This window comes from Aotus nancymaae, unplaced genomic scaffold (assembly GCF_030222135.1).
Source record: "Aotus nancymaae isolate 86718 unplaced genomic scaffold, 86718_ANA_hifiasm-v0.15.2.pri h1tg000122l, whole genome shotgun sequence".
In the NCBI taxonomy this organism is placed as follows: Eukaryota; Metazoa; Chordata; class Mammalia; order Primates; family Aotidae; genus Aotus; species Aotus nancymaae.
The window spans coordinates 381,966-405,608 of NW_026988537.1; the positions used below are offsets into that span (position 1 = coordinate 381,966).

Here is a 23,643-nt window from a genome sequence, read left to right on the forward strand (position 1 = left end):
TGGTTAATTTTTGTATTTTTTTTAGTAGAGATGGGGTTTCACCTTGTTGGCCAGTCTGGTCTTGAACTCCTGACCTCAAGTAATCTGCTCACCTCTGCCTCCCAGAGTGCTGGGATTATAGGCATGAACCACCACGCGTGGCCCCATCATTCCTAACTTTAGCTTTGTGACACTGAAAATCTGGTGTCTGTTCCAGAATACCTTTCTTATCAGTGGCTGATTATATACCATTAGACATTCACTCATTGGATTAAGATGTCGAATCTTCCTTTAATTTCTCTATGAATATTTTGTAAATTAGCACTGTGTTCTAAGATCATTGCGCTGTATGTCCTTGAAAAGCTAAAAGCTTTTACAGAAGTGGTATGGTTTAGTAATTCAGAAATTGGTCTTTTTGCATTTAGATTATGATTCCACCACTTATTTTTAAAATTCTACCACTTATTAATTGTTGGGAAGTTACTTAATCTCGCCAAGTTTCAATTTCTTTATCTGTAAAAGGAATAGTAGTAGAATTTATACCATGGGATGGCTGTGAAGATTGAATCAGATAATGCACATGAAGCACTTAGCGTAGTACCTGGCACATTGTAAGCTTTCAAAAGTAAATGTTAGTTGCTGTAAGTATGTAATAGATATCTGTAAGACAGGCACATATGTTGCCTATTCTAGCTTGTCTCATATCAGGGGTCAGCAAACCATGGCCTAAATGTGGTTAAGTGACCTGTTTTTATATAAGACAACAAAAAAGCAGAGACAAATATACCACAGGGACCTGCAAGTCTAAAATGTCTTTCAGGAGTCATTTGGGTTTGTTGTTCCCAAGCCTGCTTATGCCATTTGAATCTATTATTTTGATGACAATGAATATAAGTCAATGACATGTTAAGTATGAAAGAGAAAAGTTATTGTTTCAGTTGAAACTCAGGTGAGTGCTTCCAAAGGATTTAATAAGGGAAAGGCACTTTAAAAATTGCTGTTGGGCCAAGTGCAGTGGCTCACACCTGTTATCCCAGCACTCTAGGAAGCTGAGACCAGAGGATCCCTTGAACCAGCCTAAGCAACAAAGTGAGTTTGAAACCAGCCTAAGCAACAAAGTGAGACCCTGTCTCTACAAAAAAATTTAGCTGGGTATGGTGGTGTACACCTGTAGTCTCAGCTAATTGGGAGGCTGAGGTGGGAGGATCATTTGAGCCTAGCAATTTGAGGTTGCAGTGAGCCATGATTGTGCCATCGTACTCTAGCCTTGGCAACAGAACAAGACCCTGTCTCAAAAAATATTAAAATCAAACTAGATATCATAGGGTATATGTGTATTGCTTTTGTGAGAATGAGGCTCATATCGGTGAACCTGTGTTAAAAAAAAAAAGATGGGTCTTATGATAAAAGATTTGTGAATTAATGCATATTTCTTCTTAAGTTTGAATAAAATGATTATAGGATACAGAAATAGTTTTTTTAATTCCCCATTTTTTTGATTAACTAAACAACTATTAGTTCAAATTGTATTGTTAATAGGATATCCACTGTACTTAATTTCGGAAAGGCCAGTCCTATGAAAGCTATAGCCAATGGATGTCCAAAAATTCTCAAGAGGTTAACTTTGCTTTTACAAAGTTGTGTTCTCTAAAGTATTTGCTAAGAAGTGAAATGGTTAGTAGTGACTACTCCAAAAATTTAGATTCACTACTGTGGATTTAACCTTTACTCAGTTGTGTGGAACTAAAGCAAAAAAAAAAAAAAAACTTGAAGTAAGAATACTTTAAAAATTAGTCCTACTAAAATTTCCTTCTCTAGAGCTTCTCTGCATAATCCAGGCCATTATTCTGCCTGGAGTAGTGAATCTAGTTCAGGTAACATTAGGAAGTACTGAATAGCGGTGTACTAAAGCAGCAGCAAGGCAGAAATTAGGGCATCTTGATAGAGCCAGAGCAGCATTAGCAGTTGAAATTAAACTGAATCAAAAGGAGAAAATAGTTTTTGGCATGTTAGACAATAAAATATTTGGCAAAGATTTTTAATACACCATACCATCTACAGCATTATTTTTTAACCTGAGGCATGTGTCCTAATTAGGTAGGAATGTTTTCTAAGTTTCTGTTTTAAGGTCAGGGTAATTGTTTAAGCCTTAGATGCTTTTAATTTTACTAAAATGGAAATGACTGACATGCTGTGTTCAAGTCTTCTGAGAAGTAGGCACAAAGATGGGATTAGACTTTGAAGAAATGTATTAGGCTAAATGCATGTGAGAGAACATAGGGAAAAAGCCAGAGAAAACAGAGCTGCTAGACTGCAACGATGACTTGACTCTGAGTGAAGGAGAAAGAGAAGGAGGTTAGGTTGGATAGAAACATCTTAGACTGCAGTGGAGTTCTAAGAAAAGCTGGATAAGACCATTATTGGAAAGTTCCCATGCCAAAGGCACCCATCAGAGAAGCCCCTGTTTTCTAGGGCTAGACCTGCCTTATTCTTGCTGGGTTCAGTCACTGTCAGGAAATAGCTTATGAGAAGGTGGTGTGACCCAGGTGGAATAAACTTAAGAGTGCTGTAGCTATTGGTTATTATGCAGTCAAAGATTAGAAGGGTATATTCTCATGACTGCCACACATATAAATCATGACATGCTGTATGATCACATATCTTTACCACTAGCCATAGTCAGATAAAGTAAGAAATAATTGTTAAAAAAAAAAAAAAAAGCACTTATTATTTGCCAGGTATTATGGTGCTGAGATTGGGATTCACAAAGAAATTAATGAAGTACTGAGGATTAAATGGATTATATATTAATATTCAACAGTGTGATAGAAAAGACTGCCATGGAAAAAAGGCCTGGCAGACATCCAGTAAACCACTAACAGTGGTTATTTCTATATCATAGAATTGAAGTAAACAAAGAATCAGGGTGAGAACTTAAAATTTTTACTTTATCCAATTCTATATTGAAGTTTAACTACAAACATAATGTTTTTATAATTTTAAAAAGTTTTTAAAATATGGCTTTCCATTTTTAAGGAAAGAATTACAGATTACTTAATGTTTTTTAATTCTGTGCTTGCTTTGGCAGCAAGTGTAATTTTATCTGTTCAAATAGGCTCAATCATACTCTGAGGTCTTTGTCCTTTTTTACAGAAAAATAAAAACTATAGCAAACTTAGTGTATTAAATATGCATTTGATTGTCAGGGTCCCTGAAGCCCCTTCCTCTTCAGTGGGTTGGTGTACAAATTGTGAGGAGGGAAGATTGTCAGTGTGGTGGGGGACTGAGTGTGGCAGGGACTCCCCAGCAATTGAATGCTTCTCTTTTCCTCTCATGCTCTTGCTGGGGCTGGTGGTCTGGGGGCGCTTACCCTTTGGAGGCCATGTGGACCATGAGGTCCACCACCCTGTTGCTGTAGCCAAATTCATTGTCATGCTGGGAAATGAACTTGACAAAGTGGTCATTGTGGGCAGTGCCAGCCCCAGCATTGAAGATGGAAACTGGGTGTCACTGTTAAAGTTGGAGGAGGCAATCTGGTGCTCATTATAGCCCTGGATGCCCTTGAGAGCCCCCTCTGATGCTGCTATACCATCTTCTTGATGTCATCACATTTGGCTGGTTTCTCCAGAGAGCAGGTCAGGTCTATGACTAACAGGTTGGCAGTAGGGACATGGAAGACCACACCAGTGAGCTTCCTGTTTGGCTTGGGGATGGCCTTGCCCATAGCCTTGGCAGTACCAGTAGGTAGATGCAGGGATGATGTTCTGGGGAGCCCCATGGCCATCACACCACAGTTTCCCAGAGGGGCCATCCCCAGTCTTCTGGGTGGCAGTGATGGCATGGACTATGATTTTGATGCCTTCCATGATGCCAGAGTTGTTATGAATGATCTTGGCCAGGGGGCTTAGCAGTTGGTGGTACAAGAGACATTGCTGATGATCTTGAGGTTTTTATACTTCTCATGGTTCATGCCCATCACAAACATGGGAACATTGGCTGAAAGGACAAAGATGATAACCCTTTTGGCTCTGCCCTCTAAGTGAACCCCAGCCTTCTCCTTGGTAGTGAAGATGCCAGTGAACTCCATAACATAATTAGCACCAGCATCATCCTGTTTGATTTTGGTGGGACCTTGCTCCTGGAAGATGGTGATGGGATTTCCATTGATGACAAGCTTCCCATTTTCAGTCTTGACGATGCCGTGGAACTTGCCATGGGTGGAATCCTGCTGAAACATGTAGACCATGTAGTTGAGGTCAGTGAAGGGGTCATTGATGATAACAGCATCTACTTTGCTAGAGTTAAAAGCAGCCCTGGTTATCAGGCACCCAGTACAGCCAAATCCATTTACTCTGGGCTTCACTTTCACCATAGTGTCTCAGGGGCGTGGCTGGTGCTGCACAAGAATGGAGGGAGCAGAGAGCAAGGTTCTGTCACTTTTTCTCTTCCTTTTGCTTACTTAGGGTTTAATTTATGCTGCTGTTTAAGATGGAATTCTAGATCATTAATATGAAACCTTTTTCCTTTTCTACTATAAGCATTTAAAAGCTAAACGTTTTCTTCTAAGCACTGCTTAGCGGCAGCCTACAAATTTTGATATATTGTATTTTCACTCAAATAAATGTATTTTCTAACTTTCCTTTTGATTTCTTCTTTACCCATGGGTTGTCTAGAGGTATAATTTCCAACTATTTGGGAATTTTCCAGACATTTCTCCATCATTGATTTCTAGTTTAATTCCATTGTGTTCATAGAGCATATTTTATATTATTTCAGTTTGTTTAAGTTTATTGAAACTTGTGATGGCCCAGAATATGGTCTGTTAGTGAATGTTCCACATGTACTTAAAAAGAATATGTACTCTGTTGTCCTGTGGTGGAGTGTTCTATAAGTGAAAAAGTTGGTTGGTAGTGTTGCTCAAGTCTTATGTCGTTAGCTGAATTTTTATCTACGTATCCTATTACTGATAGAGTATTGAAGTCTCCAAGTATCATTAAAAATTTGTTTCGCCTTTTAGTTCTATCAGTTTATGCTTCATGTATTTTGAAGCTCTGTTATTTGGTATATACATATTTGGGATTGTTATTTCTTCATAGTGAATTGAGTAATTTTTATTATGAAATATTGCTAGTTCCTAGGTAATATCCCAGGTAACGTCACTTGTTGTGAAATTTACTTTGGTTAATATCGCCACTCCAGCTTTCTTATGATTAGTGTTTATGGTATTCTTTTTATATCCTTTTACTTCTAAATTTTGTCTTTATATTTAAAATGGATTTAAAATAATTTCTTAGAGACCAAAAATAGTTGTGTCTTGCTTTTATTATCTAGTCTCATAATCTCCTTTTAATTGGAGTAGACTATTTACAGTAATGTAGTGTAAGTCTACCATTGTACTTTTTTTTTTTGGAACCCTCTCTGTTGCCCAAGCTGGAGTGCAGTGATATGATCATAGCTTATGTAACCTTGAACTCCTGGGCTCAAGTGATCCTCTGGCCTCAGCCTCCCGAGTAGCTGGGACTACAGGCACTCGCCACCATGCTCAGCTAATTAAATTTTTTTTTGTTGCGGGGGTAGAGATGGGTTCTCACATTATTGCTCAGGCTGGTCTTGAACTCCTGGCCTCAGGGAATCCTCCTGCCTCAGCCTCCCAAATTGCTGGGATTACAGGTGTGAGCCATCACACTCAGCCCTAAAATGCTTTGTCTGCTAATTCCATCTTCTCTGTCGCTTCTGGATTTGTTAATATTGACTGATTGTCCTCCTTTTAATGTTCACATTTTGCCGCTACTTCACATTACCTAGTTTTTTAATCAAATACCAGACATTGTAAATATTATGTTTTTGAGTGTTTGAACTGTATTGTTTTTCTTGAAAAATATTGTTTAAGTTTTTTTAAGCAGGCATTTAAGTTATTGTGGATCAGCTTCATATTTATGAGGCTTCTTTTTAAATTTTGTTAGGGCGCATCTAGAATATCCTTTGCCCTAAATGTTGTAAAGCCTTTCTACTGAGGCTTCTGGGATCTTAGTGCCTCAAGTATTCAATTCTGGCTGGAAGGAACTTGAATATCTGTCAGCCATATAGCTCCCTGGCTTTTATTCTTTGCCTGTCTTTGTGTAGTTTTACCTTATGCACACTCAAATTATATTCAGACAAAAGCTCAAGGGAGGGAGTATCTACTCTAATTTCTAGAATTCTTCCTGACTCCCTCTTCTATCTTACTGTGCCCCACAAATTTCAGCTGACTCAGCTTCTTGGGGCTCCTATATCTATTTCCTCAGCTCAGCTCAGCCTCAAGGCTCTGCTCTTTTGTCCTTCCTGTGCCTTGACTAGAAACTGCTTCTAGGAAGAAAAGCATTGTGATTGTAGAGCTTACCTCATTTATTTTCCTCCTTCTCTTAGGAATCAAGAGTCCTCTACTGCCTTTTTTCAGTGTCATATTTTATTCAGTTTTCTAGGTAGGGAAGTCCTATACTTATGGGTAATAGCAGAATCCTAATTTTTTCTTAATTGGCCTTATTTTTTAGGAAAGTTCCAGATTTACAGACAAGAGTACAGTATTCTCATACACGTCCACACCTAGTTCTTCATTGTTAACATCTTATGTATATAAATTTGAGTATAGTACATTTGTTACAATTGAGTCAATATCAATACATTGTTATTAACTAAAGTCTATAGTGTATTAAGATTTCCTTGGTTTTTACCTAGTGTCCTTTTCTATTTGAGGAGCCAATCCTGGATCTCACATTGCACTTAGCTGTCATGTCTCCTTAGGCTCCTCCTGGCTGTAATAGTTTTTCAGACGTTGTTTTTGATGACATTTCAGTTTGAGGAGTATTGGTCAGGTATAAAGTGTCCCCTAAATGGAGTTTATCTGATGTTTTTCTCATAATTATGTGGATTATGGGTTTGGGACAGGAAGACCACAAAGATCAAGGGCCATTTTCATTACATCATATTAAGTGTACATATGATCAACCTGACATCACTGTTTATGTTAACCTTGATAATAATCTAGCTGAGGTTGTTTTCATCTGGTTTCTCCACTATAAGTTACTCCTGCCCTCACCTCCCATTTCCAGACTGTGCTCTCTGGAAGGAAGTCCCTGTATGTAGCCCGTATTTAAATGATAGGAAGTAATGTTCTACCTCCTTGAAGGGGGGATATTATCTACATAAATTATTTGGAAATCTTGTGCACAAGAAACTTTTCTCTTCCACATATTAATTTATTCAGGCACTTACGTATATCAATGTAGACTCACGGATATTTATTTTGTACTTTAGCTTATAATTTGACGTATTCTGTAATTTGTCTTTTTTTGTTGTTGTTCTCAATTTGTTATGACTTTAGCTGTGGGAGCTCTTTCAGGTGGCTTTTGTGTCCCTTTTACCCCGAGAGAGAGAGAAAGAGAGAGAGAGAGAGAGAGTGTGTGTGTGTATGTGTGTGTTGAGCATTTTCTTACTTTCTGGCACTTAAGGATATATCTGATATAAAAGATAAACAGTACCCATCTATATAGGGCACTTACTTAACGTGAATGGAACTTGCAGGGCTGGAAGTTGCTTTGGGTGAGTCAATGAGTGAGTGGTAGGTAAATGTGAGGGCTCAATTCATTACTGTATACTACTGTAGACTTTATAAATACTTAGGATACACATGAAATTTATTTTAAAAAACTTTTTCTTCAACAATTAACCTTGCTTATTGTAACTTTTCACTTTATAAACTCTTTAATTTTTTGAAACTTTTTTACTCTTTTGTAATAACACTTAGCTTAATCACAAACATGTATAGCTGTACAAATTTTTTCCTTTTTTTTTTTTTGAGACGAAGTCTTACTTTGTCACTCAGACTGGAGTACAGTGGCATGATCATGAGTCACTGCCACCTTGATCTCTCCAGCTCCAGTGATCCTCCTATCTCAGCCTCTTGAGTATCTGGGACCACAGTTGCACACTGCCACACCCAGCTGATTTTTGTATTTTTCGCAGAGACAAGTTTTTCCTATGTTGGCCAGGCTGGTTCACACTCCTGGACTTAAGCGATCCTCCTGCCTTAACCTCCCAAAGTGCTAGGATTGCAGGTGTGAGTCACCACATCTGGCTTTTTTACTTTGTATCCTTATTCTATATGCTCTTTTCTTTCTTTTTTTTTTTTTGAGATGGAATCTCACTCTGTTGCCCAGGCTGGAGTGCAGTGGCACCTTGGCTTACTGCAGCCTCCACCTCCTGGGTTCAAGCAATTGGCCTGCCTTTGCCTCCCAAGTAGCTGGGATTGTAGGAGTGTGCCACCACGCCCAGCTAATTTTTTATATATATATATATATATATATTTTTTTTTTTTTTTTTTTTTTTTTTTTGAGACGGAGTTTCACTCTTGATACCCAGGCTGGAGTGCAATGGCGCGATCTCGGCTCACCGCAATCTCCGCTTCCTGGGTTCAGGCAATTCTCCTGCCTCAGCCTCCTGAGTAGCTGGGATTACAGGCACGCGCCACTGTGCCCAGCTAATTTTTTGTATTAGTAGAGACGGGGTTTCACCATGTTGACCAGGATGGTCTCGATCTCTTGACCTCATGATCCACCCGCCTCGGCCTCCCAAAGTGCTGGGATTACAGGCTTGAGCCACCGCGCCCGGCCAATTTTTTATATTTTTATTAGTGATGGGGTTTCACCATGTTGGCCAGGCTGGTCTTGAACTCCTGTTCTCAAGTGATCCACCTGCCTTGGCCTCCCAAAGTGCTGGGATTACAGGTGTGAACCACCACACCCAGCCTATAAGCTTTTTTCTGTTTAAAAAATATTTTTAAGTTTTTTTTAACTTTCGTTAAAAACCGAGACAGAAGCAAACACATTAGCCTAGGCCTACTAGGGTTAATACTGTTTATGTATTAACAGTCAGGGTTAATACTGCTGTCTTCCACCTCCACATCTTGTCCCACTGACACACATGGAGCTGTCATCTCCTAACATAGCTGTTATCTCGCCTTCTCCTGGAATACCTCCTGAAAGACCTGCCTGAGGCTATTTAGCAGTTAACATTTTTTTATATGTAAGTAGGAGTTCTCTAAAATAACAATATGTAGTATAATAAAATCATAAGCCAGTAACATAGTTATTATCAAGTATTATGTACTGTACATAATTGTGCATGCTAGACTTTTATACAGCTGGCAGCACAGTAGGTTTATTTATACCAGCACCCCCACGAACATGTGAGTAATGCTTCACACTTGACCTCGTGTCAGCTATGACGTCCCTAGGGGGTAGAAATTTTTCAGCATCTTTATAATCTTATGGGACCATCTTTGTATGTGTGTAGTCTCTTGTTGACCCAAACATTGTTATGTAACACATGACTGTAAATTTTGGAATCACTTTGTCAGTATTTACAAAAAGCCTTCTGAGATTTTTATTGAAATTGCCTAAATTTTATTTATTTATTTATTTGACAGAGTCTCACTCTGCTGTTTAGGCTCGAGTGCAGTGGCACGACCTCAGCTCACTCTTACCTGCACCTCCTAGGTTCAAGCAATTTTCATGCCTCAGCCTCCTGAGTAGCTGGTACTACAGACATGCACCACCAAGCATGGCTAATTTTTGTATTTTTAGTAGAGACAGTTTTGCCATGTTGCCCAGACTGGTCTTGAACTCCTGGCCTCATGTGATCTGCCTGCCTCACATGAGCCACTGCGCCCAGGATTACAGCCATGAGCCACTGCACCTGGCCAAAATTGCCTAAATTTTTAAAATCCTAAATTGGTGTTGAATTTTGTCAAATGCTTTCCTGCATCTATTTTGATGATCACATCATTTTTCTTCATTCTTTTGTTAATGTGCTAAATTATATTGCTTAAATTTGGAATGAAAAAATAATGTTACATTCCTGAAATAATTTCAGTTTGGTTGTGATGTTTTATTCATTCTATTTCATGCCAGATCCAGTTTGCTAATATTTTGTATAGGAATTTCGCATCTATATTCATGAAACAGATTGGTCTGTAATTTTCCTTTTTTGTAATGTCCTTGTCAGGTTTAGGTCTCAAACTTATGTTGACTTTATAAAATGAACTGTGAAGTATTTCCTCATTTTTATTCTTTACTTTGAGTAAGATTGACTTTTTAAAACTTATATCTTCCTTAAATATTTATTAGAATTTGCTAGGGAAGTTATCTTGGCCTGTTATTTTTTTTCTTGATTAAATTTTGTTTTCATTCTTTTTTATAGTTAAGTATGTTGAGTTAGAATGCATATACAAACAAATGCACACAACTTAAAGTCCAGTTTGGTGAGTTTTGACTAACATGTAAACCTGTTTAACTTCTACTGTAAGCAAAATATAGTGAATTTTCATCTACTAAAATGTTCCCTTGTGCCCATTTACCTTCAGTACCCATCCCTACCCCAGCCACAGACAGCAGATGATTTTCATATGCTTATTTGCCATCTGTATACCTCTTTGGTTAGTTTTCTGTTCATATCTTTTCCCCATTTCTTTTTTTATTTTATTTATTTATTTGAGACAATCTTGCTGTGTTACCCAGGCTTGAGCTCCTGGGGTTAAGGGATCCTCCTGCCTTAGCCTCCCAAGTAGTTAGGACTACAGGCATGAACTACTACTCGTAGTTTGCCTATTTTTAAATCAGGTTGTTTGTTTTCTATTGTTATGTTATCTACACTGTAGGATATTCTGCCTTTCCTAGAATTTCACATAAGTGGACTCAGACACACTGTGGTATCTGGCCTCTTTTGTTCAGTGTAATGTTTTTGCGCTTCATCCTTACATATTATGTGTGTCAGTGATTCATTCAGTTTTTATTGCTGCATCATATTGCATTGTATAGATATACCACAATTCGCTTATCTGTTCTCCTTTTGATGGAATATTGGTTGTTTCCAGTGTTTAGTTGTTATTAATAAGGCTGGTACGGGCCAGGCATGGTGGCTTATGCCTGTAATCCCAGCACTTTGCCAGGCCAAAGTGGGCAGATCGCTTGAGGTCAGGAGTTCAAGACCAGCCTAGCCAACATGGTGAAATCTCATCTCTATTAAAAATATAAAAATTAGCCAGGTGTAGTGGCAGGTGCCTGTAGTTCCAGCTACTCAGGAGGCTAAGGCAGAAGAATCGTTTGAACCCTGGAGGTAGAGGTTGCAGTGAGCCGAGATTGCACCACTGCACTACATCCTGGGTGACAGAGCAAGACTCCATCTCAAAAAAATAAAAAAATAAAGCTGGTAGGAACCTTTGCAGACAAGTGTTTGCATATATATTGTCATTTCTTTTGGTTAAATACCTAAGAATGAAATTGCTCGGTCATATTGTTAGTTACTGTTAACTTTTCATGAATTTGACAAACATTCTCGAAAGAGATGGTGCCATTTTACACTCCCAGTCTGCCTGGTATGAAGAGTTCCATTTGTTTCACCTCTTTACCACTCCTTGACATTGTTATTCTTTTTGATTTATGCCACGCTAATAGGTATGCAGTATTATCTATTATGTATGCTTTTAATTTGCATTTCCTTGATCACATAGTGATGTTGAGTATCTTACTGGTTATTTGTATATGTTATATTTCTGTTCAAATCTTTTGCCCATTTAAAAAAATTACTTTTAGACTGATGAGGTATACATTTTAATATAAGTGAACTATTGAGATATAGACGTACTTTTTTTCCTGAAAATGAATCATGTACTACTCTGACCATAGCTTTTCCCAATCCTAATCTAATACTCAAAATATAATGGGGTCTTTTTTTTTTTTTTCTGAAACAGAGTCTCACTTTGTTGCCCAGGCTGGAGTGCAGTGGCAAGATCTCGACTCTCTGCAACCTCTGCCTTCCAGGTTCAAGCGATTCTTCTGCCTCAGCCTCCCAAGTAGCTGAGACTACAGGCATGTGCCACCACACCCAGCTAATTTTTGTATTTTTAGTAGAGACAAGGTTTCACCATGTTGGCCAGGATGGTCTCTATCTCTTGACCTTGTGATCTGCCCTCCTCGGCCTCCCAAAGTGCTGAGATTATAGGCATGAGCCACTGTGCCCAGCCTTTTTGTTTGTTTTTAAGACAGAGTCTCACTTAGTAGCCCAGGCTGGAGTGCAGTGGCATGATCTCGGCTCACTGCAAGATCTGCCCCCGAGGTCCAAGTGATTCTTGTGTTTCAGCCTTCCTAGTAACTACGGTTACAGGCATGTGCCGCTATGCCCAGCTAACTTTTGTATTTTTAGTAGAGACTGGGTTTCACCATGTTGGTCAGGCTGGTCTTGAACTCCTGACCACAAGTGATCCACCCACTTTGGCCTCCCAAAGTGTTGGGATTACAAGTGTGAGCCACCATGCCCAGCCAGGAATGTCCTTTTTTTATAATTAGCCATAAACTTTAGCTTTGAAGTAAAACTATTTCAAGCAAGTGGCTCTTACCTGATGTTTTTTGTTGTTCTTGCTCATATTTAGTTGGATTATCTTATTACAGTTCTTCTAAACGATAAGTTATTATAGTTCTCTTAAATCTATATATTCTAGATTTAAGTTTTTTGTAATGGTGTGAGGCAAGTGTCGAGTTTCATTTCTTTTTCTGCAAATCACCAGCTGTTCCAGTACCTTTTGATGATAAGACTGTCTTTTCCCTCATTGAATTATCTTAACACCTTCATGAAAAGCAACTGGCCATATATATGTGGATTTATTTTTGGACTCTCAATTCTGTTCCAGTGATTTATATGTCCACCCTTACATCAATACCATGTTATCTTGATTATTGCTACTTTATAGTAAGTGACATCATGTTGCCTGAAATCGTATCTTCCACCTTTATTCTTTGTTGATGGTTGCTTTGGCAATTATGGGTCCTTTGCATTTTCATATATATTTTAGAATCAACTTATCCACTGCTATTAAAAATGCTTCATTGGGATTGTGTTAAATCTAGAAACTAATTTAGGAAGAATGGCTATATTAACAGTTTCAACTTTCAGATCCATGAGCATACTTTAGCTCTCCATTAGGTCTTTAACATTTATCCCAGCAGAGTTTTATAGTTTTTAGTGCAGAGATATTACACATGTTTTGTTACATTTGTTGGTATGTATTTGACCTTTTTTTCCTGTCCATGTTTATTTTCTGCATAAAATTCCCACAGAAATGGAAATCTCCATGTCATATTTTGCCAGTCAAGTAATGAGTTAGGAGGAACTCAGTGAGATGCCCTTTCTGAAAACATACGTTGGGGTGACCTTTTTTGATACTAGTGTAAATGGAAATTTTTTCTTTTATTTTCTAGTTGTTCATTATTAAACTAAATCATCTTTGGGTGATTACTAGACATTTTATTGAAAATTTGTAGAAACAATTTGATACTCAAAGTGATATTTTAATGCAGATGGGATTTCCTTTTGCCTTTGGCTGGCTGGCAGAATAGATGCTAATCACTTTGTTCCAGTCAAGGACTGAGATGATTCAAAACTGACTTTTAAGTCACAAGTCTAATAAGGGCTTGTCTATTTCCTGTTCACTCTTCTTTTTAGAATGTGGCCTTTCAGCGTCCAGCTGAAATCCTGGGTTACCTGCCAAAACCCCTCCTCTTTGATGGGTCCCTAGTTCCAATTTGTGTGAAGATTGCCAGAAGTTATACTCAGCTTATCAGCCTTCTAGCTGTTGTTTTCAGATTTGGCAATTGCCTCAATGGAAAAAGTTGCCTCAATGGAAAAAGTTACCTCAAATACTTGGGTCTCTTCTTTTGTCTTCTTTCTCCTAACTTGTGTAGCTCTTCTAACCACTGTGGTAGTGTTCTGATGCCTTCAAAGCATGCTTTCCTGTTTTTTCTTCTTCTTTCTTAAGTATATATATTTTGTCCATCTTTCCTAGCTGCTTTCAGCAGGAGGGTTGATCTGAGACAACCTAGGAACCCATTGTCAGAAGTGTCTTTCTCTTCTCCCTGTCCTCCACCCTTCACTGGAATATAACATTGTTCCGTGTATCTCATTTACTGCTGTATTCCCAGCACTTAGGATAGTGTAGATCACAGAATACAGTATCTGTTGGATTAAAGATGAGGCTAGCCAGGAGTTTGAGGCTACAGTGGGCTATGATTGTGCTACTCCAGCCTGGGTGAAAGAGCAAGAGACCCTGTCTATAGTAAAAGAAAAAGAATGAGGGTGAGCATGGTGATTTAACAACTGTAGTCTCAGTACTTTGAGAGGCTGGGATAGGAGGGTCACTGGAGCCCAGGAGTTTGAGACCAGCTTGAGCAACATAGTGAGACTCTGTCTCTCTATATTTTTTTTAAAATTTCCTTTTAAAGAATGAATTAATTAGCATTTTATTTGAGAAGGTAGAATGGTAATTCAAAAGAAAATATCTTTCTTGTCATTTTTTTCAAACAAGATATATTCTTTCTTGAAGATAATTACGGTGAATTTTGAACTAGAACTCTGGATCTTTAGAATTGTAAGCTCTTTTTCTTATTTAAAAGTATTTTTAATTTAGAGTTGTCCCTATTTTTATTTTCTTTATTTTCTTTTCTAAGATATTGTAGAATCTGTTTTTTATTAAAAAAATGTTTAATTGACAATTTAGTCTCTTATTAATATTTCCCTAAGATTTAAAGTAACATCTTTGGTGTTTGTTTCTCCATTTGTAAATGATTTATTCCTCTTAGTCATGCACATAGTTTCTATTGTTGTTAAGAGCTTTTGAGAGGCATTGAGGGAGTCTGGAGAGTGGGGTGGACAGAGGAGCAGAGGAGAGAAGAGGGAAGCTCATGAAAGCCACGTGGATAGGAAGTGAAGAGCAGAAGAAAGAATAGAGGGGACCTGAGACACCTGGAGAAGGACAAGGAATCATGGGTCTGGTGGCACTGCTGCCAGAGAGGAGGTGCACAGCCTTTGAGAATGTGAGCTCTACCTCCAGAAGCCCAACATTCAGGCACTGCTCAAAGATTCTGTTGTGCAGTTGTGTACTGCTCAGCCTGAGGGACCAATGGCATTCCTCAGGAAACACTTTGAGAGGTTGGAGGAAGAGGCAAAATAAATTCAGTCTTTAGGAAGAAGGCACATGTACAGACTCAAGGAGGATGAAGTCTCTCCTCCTCCACGCAACCCAATGGTTAAAGATCAGAGGCGACAAGCTTCTTGTCTGTTTATATATTAAAAGTTGCTTTTATTATACCATTTTTAATTTGGAGCATTAATTATAAATGCTCTTATACAATTAAACAAATAGAGTTTCATGGAGTATTTGTTGTTACTGCTTCCCTTTGGGCAATGTTAGTATTCAGCCTCTGGGCAGTGAGGGCAGATCTCAGCATCAGTTGAATTACCATAGAGTAATGATGTAACAGTATAAGTGTTTTTTTTTGCTCACATAACTTTACAGTTTTAAGCATATTTAGACTGGCCATATATATTGTATTTCTTTATAGAATAAATGATTTCTCATTAAGCTCTAAGGATTAGGAAAAATGGGTATGTTGCCAGGTTTTGGGGTACAGGGGAGGCACAGTTCCCCCGAGAGGATTTTTTCCAGGCTCTTGGTCTCTCACCCAAGAATGGGAGAGGGGGCCACAGCATGGTGCACTTGAAAGAAAATATCGGACCCCAAAGAGTTTTTTCAGAGAAGTGATTTATTTAGGCAGAGAAAGAGAAAAAGGAGAGAGAAAAAGATGAGAGAAAGCTTCCATGAAGAGTGTGGAAGGGGACCCAAAGATGGAATCCGAAGGGATGTGGAAGAAGGGGACTTTTAACCTGGGAGGAATTCCCTCCTTCTCCAAGCCCTTTCACCTATGAAAGGTGTTTAAACTTCCGCTGGAGTGATTGACTTTGGTTATTTTCCCGCAAGCATGAAAATTAAAACAATGACCCTTAAGACCCCAGTTGGTTGCTGGAAGTTCTTGCCCTTGAAACTACGCCCCATTGTGGACCTGGGAAGAGAATACATTTCCTCAGATACAGAAAAATCTTAATATAGTCAAAAAAATCTGCCTGTAATTAAACTAGTTTAAAAGTGGAAAAATGCCCATTTATGATAATTATCCATGGGTATGATCAATTTAGTGTCTTTTTTTTTTTTTTGGCCAGAATTTTTGTTTGCCAAGCTAATTTGCCTGGTTTTGTTTATATGTTGTTATTAATGTTTTCCCCCAATTCTGAAATATTTTTAGATGTGGCTATCTATACCTGCCTTTTAAGTTTGGAACCAGATCACAGACTGCAAATATTGGGTTATGATTTAACTACATCTGCCTCTGCTTACAAATTCTAATTAGACCTTTATCCAACTAGTGCCAAATACCGATCAAATGCTGAATTGCGAACCAGAATTTGAGGTCTACATTTTTGGATGTTAATTTAGAGCTTTTGGTTAATGTACATCCTTCAGTTGACTCTAGTATAATCTGTGCTTATCAAGCTGATTCCAGGAGATTGAATTTGCTACAACTAGATATAGTTGGAATGAATTTGCTACAATTAGAAATAGTTGGAATGAAAATCATAACAGAAATGGAGGTGATATTGCTAAAGGGAGAAGTGTCAAGCTGACAAAGTTCAGTGTCTGGAATTTTTCCCCACTAAATTCACTGGGACATGAGATTTTGGAAGTTTTTTTACTTTTTGTTTGTTTGTTTTGTTTTGTTTTGTTTGAGAGAGTCTTGATCTGTCACCCAGGCTAGAGTGCAGTGGCTCAATCTCTGCTCACTGCAACCTCAGCTTCCCAGGTTCAAGTGATTCTCCCAAGTTGCTGGGACTACAGGCACAGCCACCACACCTGGCTAATTTTTTTATATTTAGTAGAGATGAGGTTTCACCATGTGGGCCAGGCTGGTCATGAACTGCTGACTTCAAGTGATCCACCCGCCATGGCCTCCCAAAGTATTGGGATTGTAGGCGTGAGCCACTGTGCCTGACCAAAGTTTTTTACTTTAGCTTTTGTTCCTTCCTTTTTATTTCAACTAGAATTTCTCGTGTGATGGGGGTAGGTTATGGTGTGTCTGTGTTTTTTCAAATTGGTTTAAAAGGCCATCCTACACAAGTCCTATTTTCCTATCTAGCATTTATTTCTATAGTAAACTTTTTCTTAAAAGTAAACTGTGTTTTGAGTGTGAACTGTATATTAATATTTTCTAGCCTTATGAATTACATTGTTCCAGTGATAACCAACAGTTTATCTTGTTTTATTTATTTATTTTTTTTTGAGAAGGAGTTTCCCTCTTGTTGCCCATGCTGGAGTGCTGTGGTGTGATCTTGGGTCACTGCAAACTCCACCTCCCGGTTTCAAGCAATTCTCCTGCCTCACCCTCCCAAGTAGCTGGGATTACAAGTGCCCACCACCACACCTGGCTAATTTTTGGTATTTTTTTTAGTAGAGACGGGGTTTCATCATGTTGGCCAGGCTGGTCTTGAACTCCCATCCTCAGGTGATCCACCCACCTTGGCCTCCAAAGTGCTGGGATTCTAGGCATGAGCAACTCCGACTGGCCTATTATTTTTTAAATAGAATTTCATAGTTCTGTAAGTAGGCATTTATTTCCATTCTGATTTATATATAATGTAATATAGGGATATATTTGGGAGTGACTGCAAGCATTTTTCCTTCTCCAAAAAACTGGTTGTGATTACCCTTTCCCAGGTAATTTAAATTGGTCATGGGAGGTTTTTTTTTCCCCATAGATTTGAAAAGGTTTCATATTGTTACTAATTATGAAGTACAAATCTTAGAAAGAGCCTTGATTTACACTTTAGTGTGGGATAGGAGGATACCTTGTTAAAAATTTTTAAATTTCCAAAATAATCTACATTAAATGAGTGTTTGCTGATATGTACTTTGTCTTTAGCTACCTTTTTATATTAAAAAAATTAAACATCAAAGTTATGATTTTATAAGCTTAAAAAATAAAGAGCCTTCAAGAGAAGAAAGTTAAAAGATAGCAAGGACATTGGAATTAATGTTTTAAACAATCAGAATACTTAGGTATAAAGCCTAGTACGTCAGGAGGTTGTGGTAGGAGGGTTACTTTAGGTCTGGAGTTTGAGACTGGCCTGGAAAACATAGTGAGACCCTGTCTGTACAAAAAATTTAAAAATCAAATTGGGTGCATGCCTCGTAGTGTTAGCTTCTTGGGAGGCTGAGGTGGGAGGAGCAAACTTGAGCCTAGGAGTTCAGGGCTATAGTAAGGTATGATCATGCCATTGCACTCTAGCCTGGGTAACAAGAGTGAAACTCCGTCTCAAAAAAAAAAAAAAAAAAATCCCTTAGGTATAAATATAAGCTTATAAGTTTTATTGTATAATAATCCTGCCAGCGAAAACAAAACAAATAGGTTATTATATTTTAATACATAAAGATGAAAATTTTCATTAAAAATTGCATTTTTCATAATATGTAAATGTTTACCTGTGTTTCTCCCCACTCTTCCCTTTAGGGCCATTTTGAGAGCCAGATCTAGTTACTTTGCTGCAATGCTGAGTGGCTGTTGGGCTGAAAGCTCCCAAGAGTATGTTTCTCTTCAAGGGTAAGCATATTTTTACAGGGCCATTTGACTGCAAACGATTGCAAATTGTATTTCAAACAGAGCACTTTTTCTGAATCTGATTTCCCTGGATGTTCAATTAAGTATTTCTCACGTAGAATTCAACAAAGTATGTTTTCTGAAACAGGAAGTAGTAGAGAGCATTTATTAATAGAGGTGATGTGTTAATCTGAATCTGCTTATGCTTCTGTAATAGAATACCCAAACTGGGTGATTTAAACAACAGGTATTTATTTTCTCACAGTTGTGGAAATTGAAAGTTCAAGATAAAGGTGTCGGTAGGGTTGGTGTCTGGTGAGGGCTCTGCCCCTGGGTTGTACTCTGCTGCCTTCTTGATGCACTCACATGGCCTTTCCTTGGGGGGTGTACTTGGAGAGAGAGTTTTATGGTGTTACTTCTTTTAAGGAAACTAATCCTGTCAGATCAAGGACCCAGTGACCTCATTTAACCTTAATTACTTCCTTAGAGGCCCCATCTCTAAATATGACCACACTGAGGGGTTAGGGCTTTACCATATGAATTTGGAAGGAACACAGACATTCAGTTCATAACAGGTAGTTTCTTGTTTTTCTTTTTTTTTTTTTTGAGATGGGATCTTGCCGTGTTGCCCAGACTGGAGTGCAGTGACACAATCATGGCTCACTGCAGCCTCAACCTCTTGGGCTCAAGTGATCCTCCTGCCTCAGCCTCCCAAGTAGCTGGGACTGTAGATGTGTACCACCACACCTTGCTAGTTTTTCTGATTTTTAGTAGAGATGAGGTCTTGTGTTGCCCAGGCCACTCAAACTCTTGGTGTCAAGTAATCCTCCCACCTTGACCTCCCAAAGTACTGAGATTATAGGTGTGAGGCACTGCGCCCAGCTTAAATCACATTTGTCAATTCATAATTCAGAGTTCATTCTACCACAGTCACTGAAGAAACATAAAAGTTTTCCCATTATGTGTTCTTGAGCTAGCTCAGACTGCTCTTCTTTTCTACTGCGTAAATCTGTGTCCTACAGAACCCTAAAGTTCATGGTAGGCACATTAGGAGAAATCCATGGCATAATATTGGGATCTTCATAGGGGAAGGCCATTTTGAAAGGGGTGCCCCTTCAACTTTTATCTGTTTTGTATAGTTCAAGGTGACCTCTGAGTTTAGCTATAGGAATAAAGGCAAGGGGGAGTCCTTTTTTTTTTTTTTTTTTTTTTTTTTTTTTAGTATTCCTTAATCACCCCTCATGAGCCGATGAGATTAAACATTCAAACACTCAGGCTTTTAAAGATGAGGTCTATTTTATTAATAGACCACTGGGCAGAGGTTAGTGGGCAAGAAAGAAATGGTGACATCAATTATTGGTCACTACTCTCTTACCTGTAATTTTCTGTCTTTAATTTACAATGAAAGTAATGGATAAATACCTCCTTTTGCAATATGGCTTGACTCCTGCTGACCAACTTTTAGTAGTTCAAGAGAAAGCCAAATAAAAGTAGCCCAATTAGTTTCAAAATGTCATCCAAGTAAGTAGACTGTACATTGTGTTAGTGTCAGCCGTGACCAGGCTCACCCCTCTTACAGTATTTTCCCTTCACTTTTACTGTAAGCAAGGCTTTGTTTCTCACTGGTTCATTTTACCTAGAGCTGCTGTATTAACAGAGGAGGCTCACCTCTAATTGGCTTATTAACTTCTAATGCTAATGCCTTAAAAAGGAAGATACTTTTGTTGTTGTTGTTCCACTGCTTTATCTTGCTTGATAAAGGAAGGTTTTGCAACACTAAAGGAAGAAAATATCACCTGGTGGATACATAGTTTCTTCTATACCCTTTATTATTATTATTATCACGGTGTGATGATATGTTTTGCCTTTCCCTGTTGCATCATGTATCAAATTGATTGTCTCAAATTGCTACTTAAAATTTTATTAGCATCGTGTCAAATAAAGCTGTTGGAAGGCTAAAGGGGATTAAGGAATTTTACTTTAAAAGATACATGTTTTAGGAATTTGTATATTGAAACAATACACAAAACAAATTCCAGTTTCCCATTAACTTATTGTAAACTGGGCAGATGTTTCCATGAGGAGTGTGATGTAGTAGAAGGATCATAAACCTTGGTGTCATTACAGGCAGTAGTATATCCAGTCCTACTTGTTACGTGACATTCCTTAATTTTACTGAGCTTCCTGAGGTTGTTGAAAAGATTAAATGAGATACAGTAAGGAAAGAAACTGGCGTAGTATATAGTGCTCATTAATATTGACTGTTCCTTCTTTCTCTAAATTAGATTGTTCTCATTTTCTAGAGAGAAAAGGGTTCAAGTGAGGGCCTTTCCCAATACCAGGACAGCAATGCCTGATTTGCATAACCAGCAGCTTCTTTTGGAACTGTGCCAGTGCTGCATGTCTGCAGGATATTTTCTCTTAGTAGATTCGAAGACAATCTTGTCTATCCTACAGAAGGAACCACCATATTTTCAGCGAATTAGTAATTTGCTAAATCCTGAGAGATAATACACATAGTATTTTTCAAGAGGAATTACCTTCAGTAATTTGTGAATGGGGATAATAGAATTCTTTTTTTTTTCTTATTATACTTTAAGTTCTGGGGTACCTGTGCAGAATGTGCAGGTTTGTTACATAGGTATACACATGCCATGGTGGTTTGCTGCACCCATCAACCCATCATCTACATTAGGTATTTCTACTAATGCTATCCCTCCCCCAGTCCCCAGCCCCCAACAGGCCCTGGTATTTGATGTTTTTCACCCTGTGTCTATGTGTTCTCATTGTTCAGCTTCTGCTTATGAGTGAGCACATGTGGTGCTTGGTTTTCTGTTCTTGTGTTAGTTTGCTGAGAATGATGGTTTCCAGCTTCATCCATGTCCCTGCAAAGGACATGAACTCATTCATTTTTATGGCTGCATAGTATTCCGTGGTGTATATGTGCCACATTTTCTTTATCCATCCTATCATTGATGGGCATTTGGGTTGGTTCCAAGTTTTTGCTATTGTGAACAGTGCCTCAGTAAACATATGTGTGCATGTGTATTTATAGTAGAATGATTTATAATCCTTTAAGTATATACCTAGTAATGGACTTGCTGGGTCAAATGGAATTTCTGGTTCTGGATCCTTGAGGAATCGCCACACTGTCTTCCACAATGGTTGAACTAATTTACACTCCCACCAACTTGTAAAAGTGTTCCTATTTCTCCACATCCTCTCCAGCATCTGTTGTCTCCAGATTTTTTAATGATTGCCATTCTAACTGGCATGAGGTGGTACCTCAATGTGGTTTTGATTTGCATTTCTCTAATGACCAGTGATGAGGAGCATTTTTTCATATGTTTGTTGGTTGCATAAATGTCTTCCAGAAGGGTCTGTTCATATCCTTTGCCCACTTTCTGATGGGGTTGTTTGTTTTTTTCTTGTAAATTTGTTTAAGTTCTTTGTAGATTCTGGATATTGTCAGATGGATTGCAAAAATTTTCTCCCATTCTATAGGTTGCCTGTTCAGATAGTTTCTTTTGCTGTGCAGAAGCTCTTTAGTTTAATTAGATCCCATTTGTCAATTTTGGCTTTTGTTGTCATGGCTTTTGGTGTTTTAGTCATAAAGTTTTTGCCCATGCCTATGTCTTGAATGGTATTGACTCGGTTTTCTTCTAGGGTTTTTATGATTTTAGGTCATACGTTTAAGTCTTTAATCAATCTTGAGTTAATTTTTGTATAAGGTATGAGGAAGGGATCCAGTTTCAGCTTTCTGCATATGGCTAGCCAATTTTCCCAACACCATTTATTAAATAGGGAATCCTTTCCCTATTGCTTGTTTTTGTCAGGTTTCTCAAAGATCAGATGGTTGTAGATGTGTGGCATTATTTCTGAGGCCTCTGTCCTGTTGCGTGGGTCTATGTATGTCTCTGTTTTGGTGCTAGTACCATGCTGTTTTGGTTACTGTAGCCTTGTAGTATAGTTTGAAGTCAGGTAGTGTGATGCCTCCAGTTTTGTTCTTTTTGCTTAGGATTGTCATGGCTATGCAGGCTCGTTTTTGGTTCCACATGAAATTTAAAGTTGTTTTTTCTAATTCTGTGAGGAAAGTCAATGGTAGTTTGATGGGGATAGCATTGAATCTATAAATTACTTTGGGCAGTATGGCCATTTTCATGATATTGATTCCACCTATCGATGAGCATGGAATGTTTTTCCTTCTGTTTGTGTCCTCTCTTATTTCCTTGAGCAGTGGTTTGTAGTTCTCCTTGAAGAGGTTAGTTGTATTCCCAGGCGTTTTATTCTCTTTGTAGCAATTGTGAATGGGAGTTCATTCATGATTTGGCTCTCTGTTTGTCTGTTATTGATGTATAGGAATGCTTGTGATTTTTGCACATCGATTTTGTATCCTGAGACTTTGCTGAAGTTGCTTATCAGGTTAAGGAGATTTTGGGCTGAGATGATGGGGTCTTCTAAATATACAATCATGTTGTCTGCAAATAGAGACAATTTAACTTCCTCTCTTCCTGTTTACTATGTTTTATTTCTTTTTCTTGCCTGATTGCCCTGGCCAGAACTTCCAATACTATGTTGAATAGGAGTGGTGAGAAAGGGCATCCTTGTCTTGTGCCAGTTTTCAAAGGGAATGCTTCCAGTTTTTGCCCGTTCAGTATGATATTGGCTATGGGTTTGTCATAAATAGCTCTTATTATTTTGAGATATATTCCATTGATATCTAGTTTATTGAGTTTTTAGCATGAAAGGGTATTGAATTTTACGGAAGGCCTTTTGTGCATCTATTGAGATAATCATGTAGTTTTTGCCGTTGGTTCTGTTTATGTGATGGATTACATTTATTGATTTGTGTATGTTGAACCAGCCTTGCATCCCAGGGATGAAGCTGACTTGATTGTGGTAAATAAGCTTTTTGATGTGCTGTTGGATTCAGTTTGCCAGTATTTTATTGAGGATTTTCACGTCAATGTTCATCATGGATATTGGCCTGAAATTTTGTGTGTGTGTGTTTCTCTGCCAGGTTTTGGTATCAGGATGATGGCCTCATAAAATAAGATAGGGAGGCGTCCCGCTTTTTCTATTGTTTGGAATTGTTTCAGAAGGAATGGTACCAGTTCCTCTTTGTACCTCTGGTAGGATTTGGCTGTGAATC

General features: G+C 38.3%; 1 protein-coding gene across 5 annotated transcripts in view; it reads left to right on the forward strand.

Annotated features, from left to right (window-relative positions):
* Positions 1-23,643, forward strand: part of BTBD8 (BTB domain containing 8) — a 116,432-nt gene that overhangs the window by 29,526 nt on the left and 63,263 nt on the right. For 4 of the 5 annotated variants that reach the window (XM_064371139.1, XM_064371138.1, XM_064371140.1 and 1 more), the window contains one exon: positions 18,405-18,494. In XM_064371139.1, the coding sequence (XP_064227209.1) occupies positions 18,405-18,494 (90 nt within the window). Of the gene's footprint in view, positions 1-11,787; positions 11,883-18,404; positions 18,495-23,643 lie in introns of those variants that run through there. The other variant, XM_064371142.1, reaches the window with a different exon arrangement.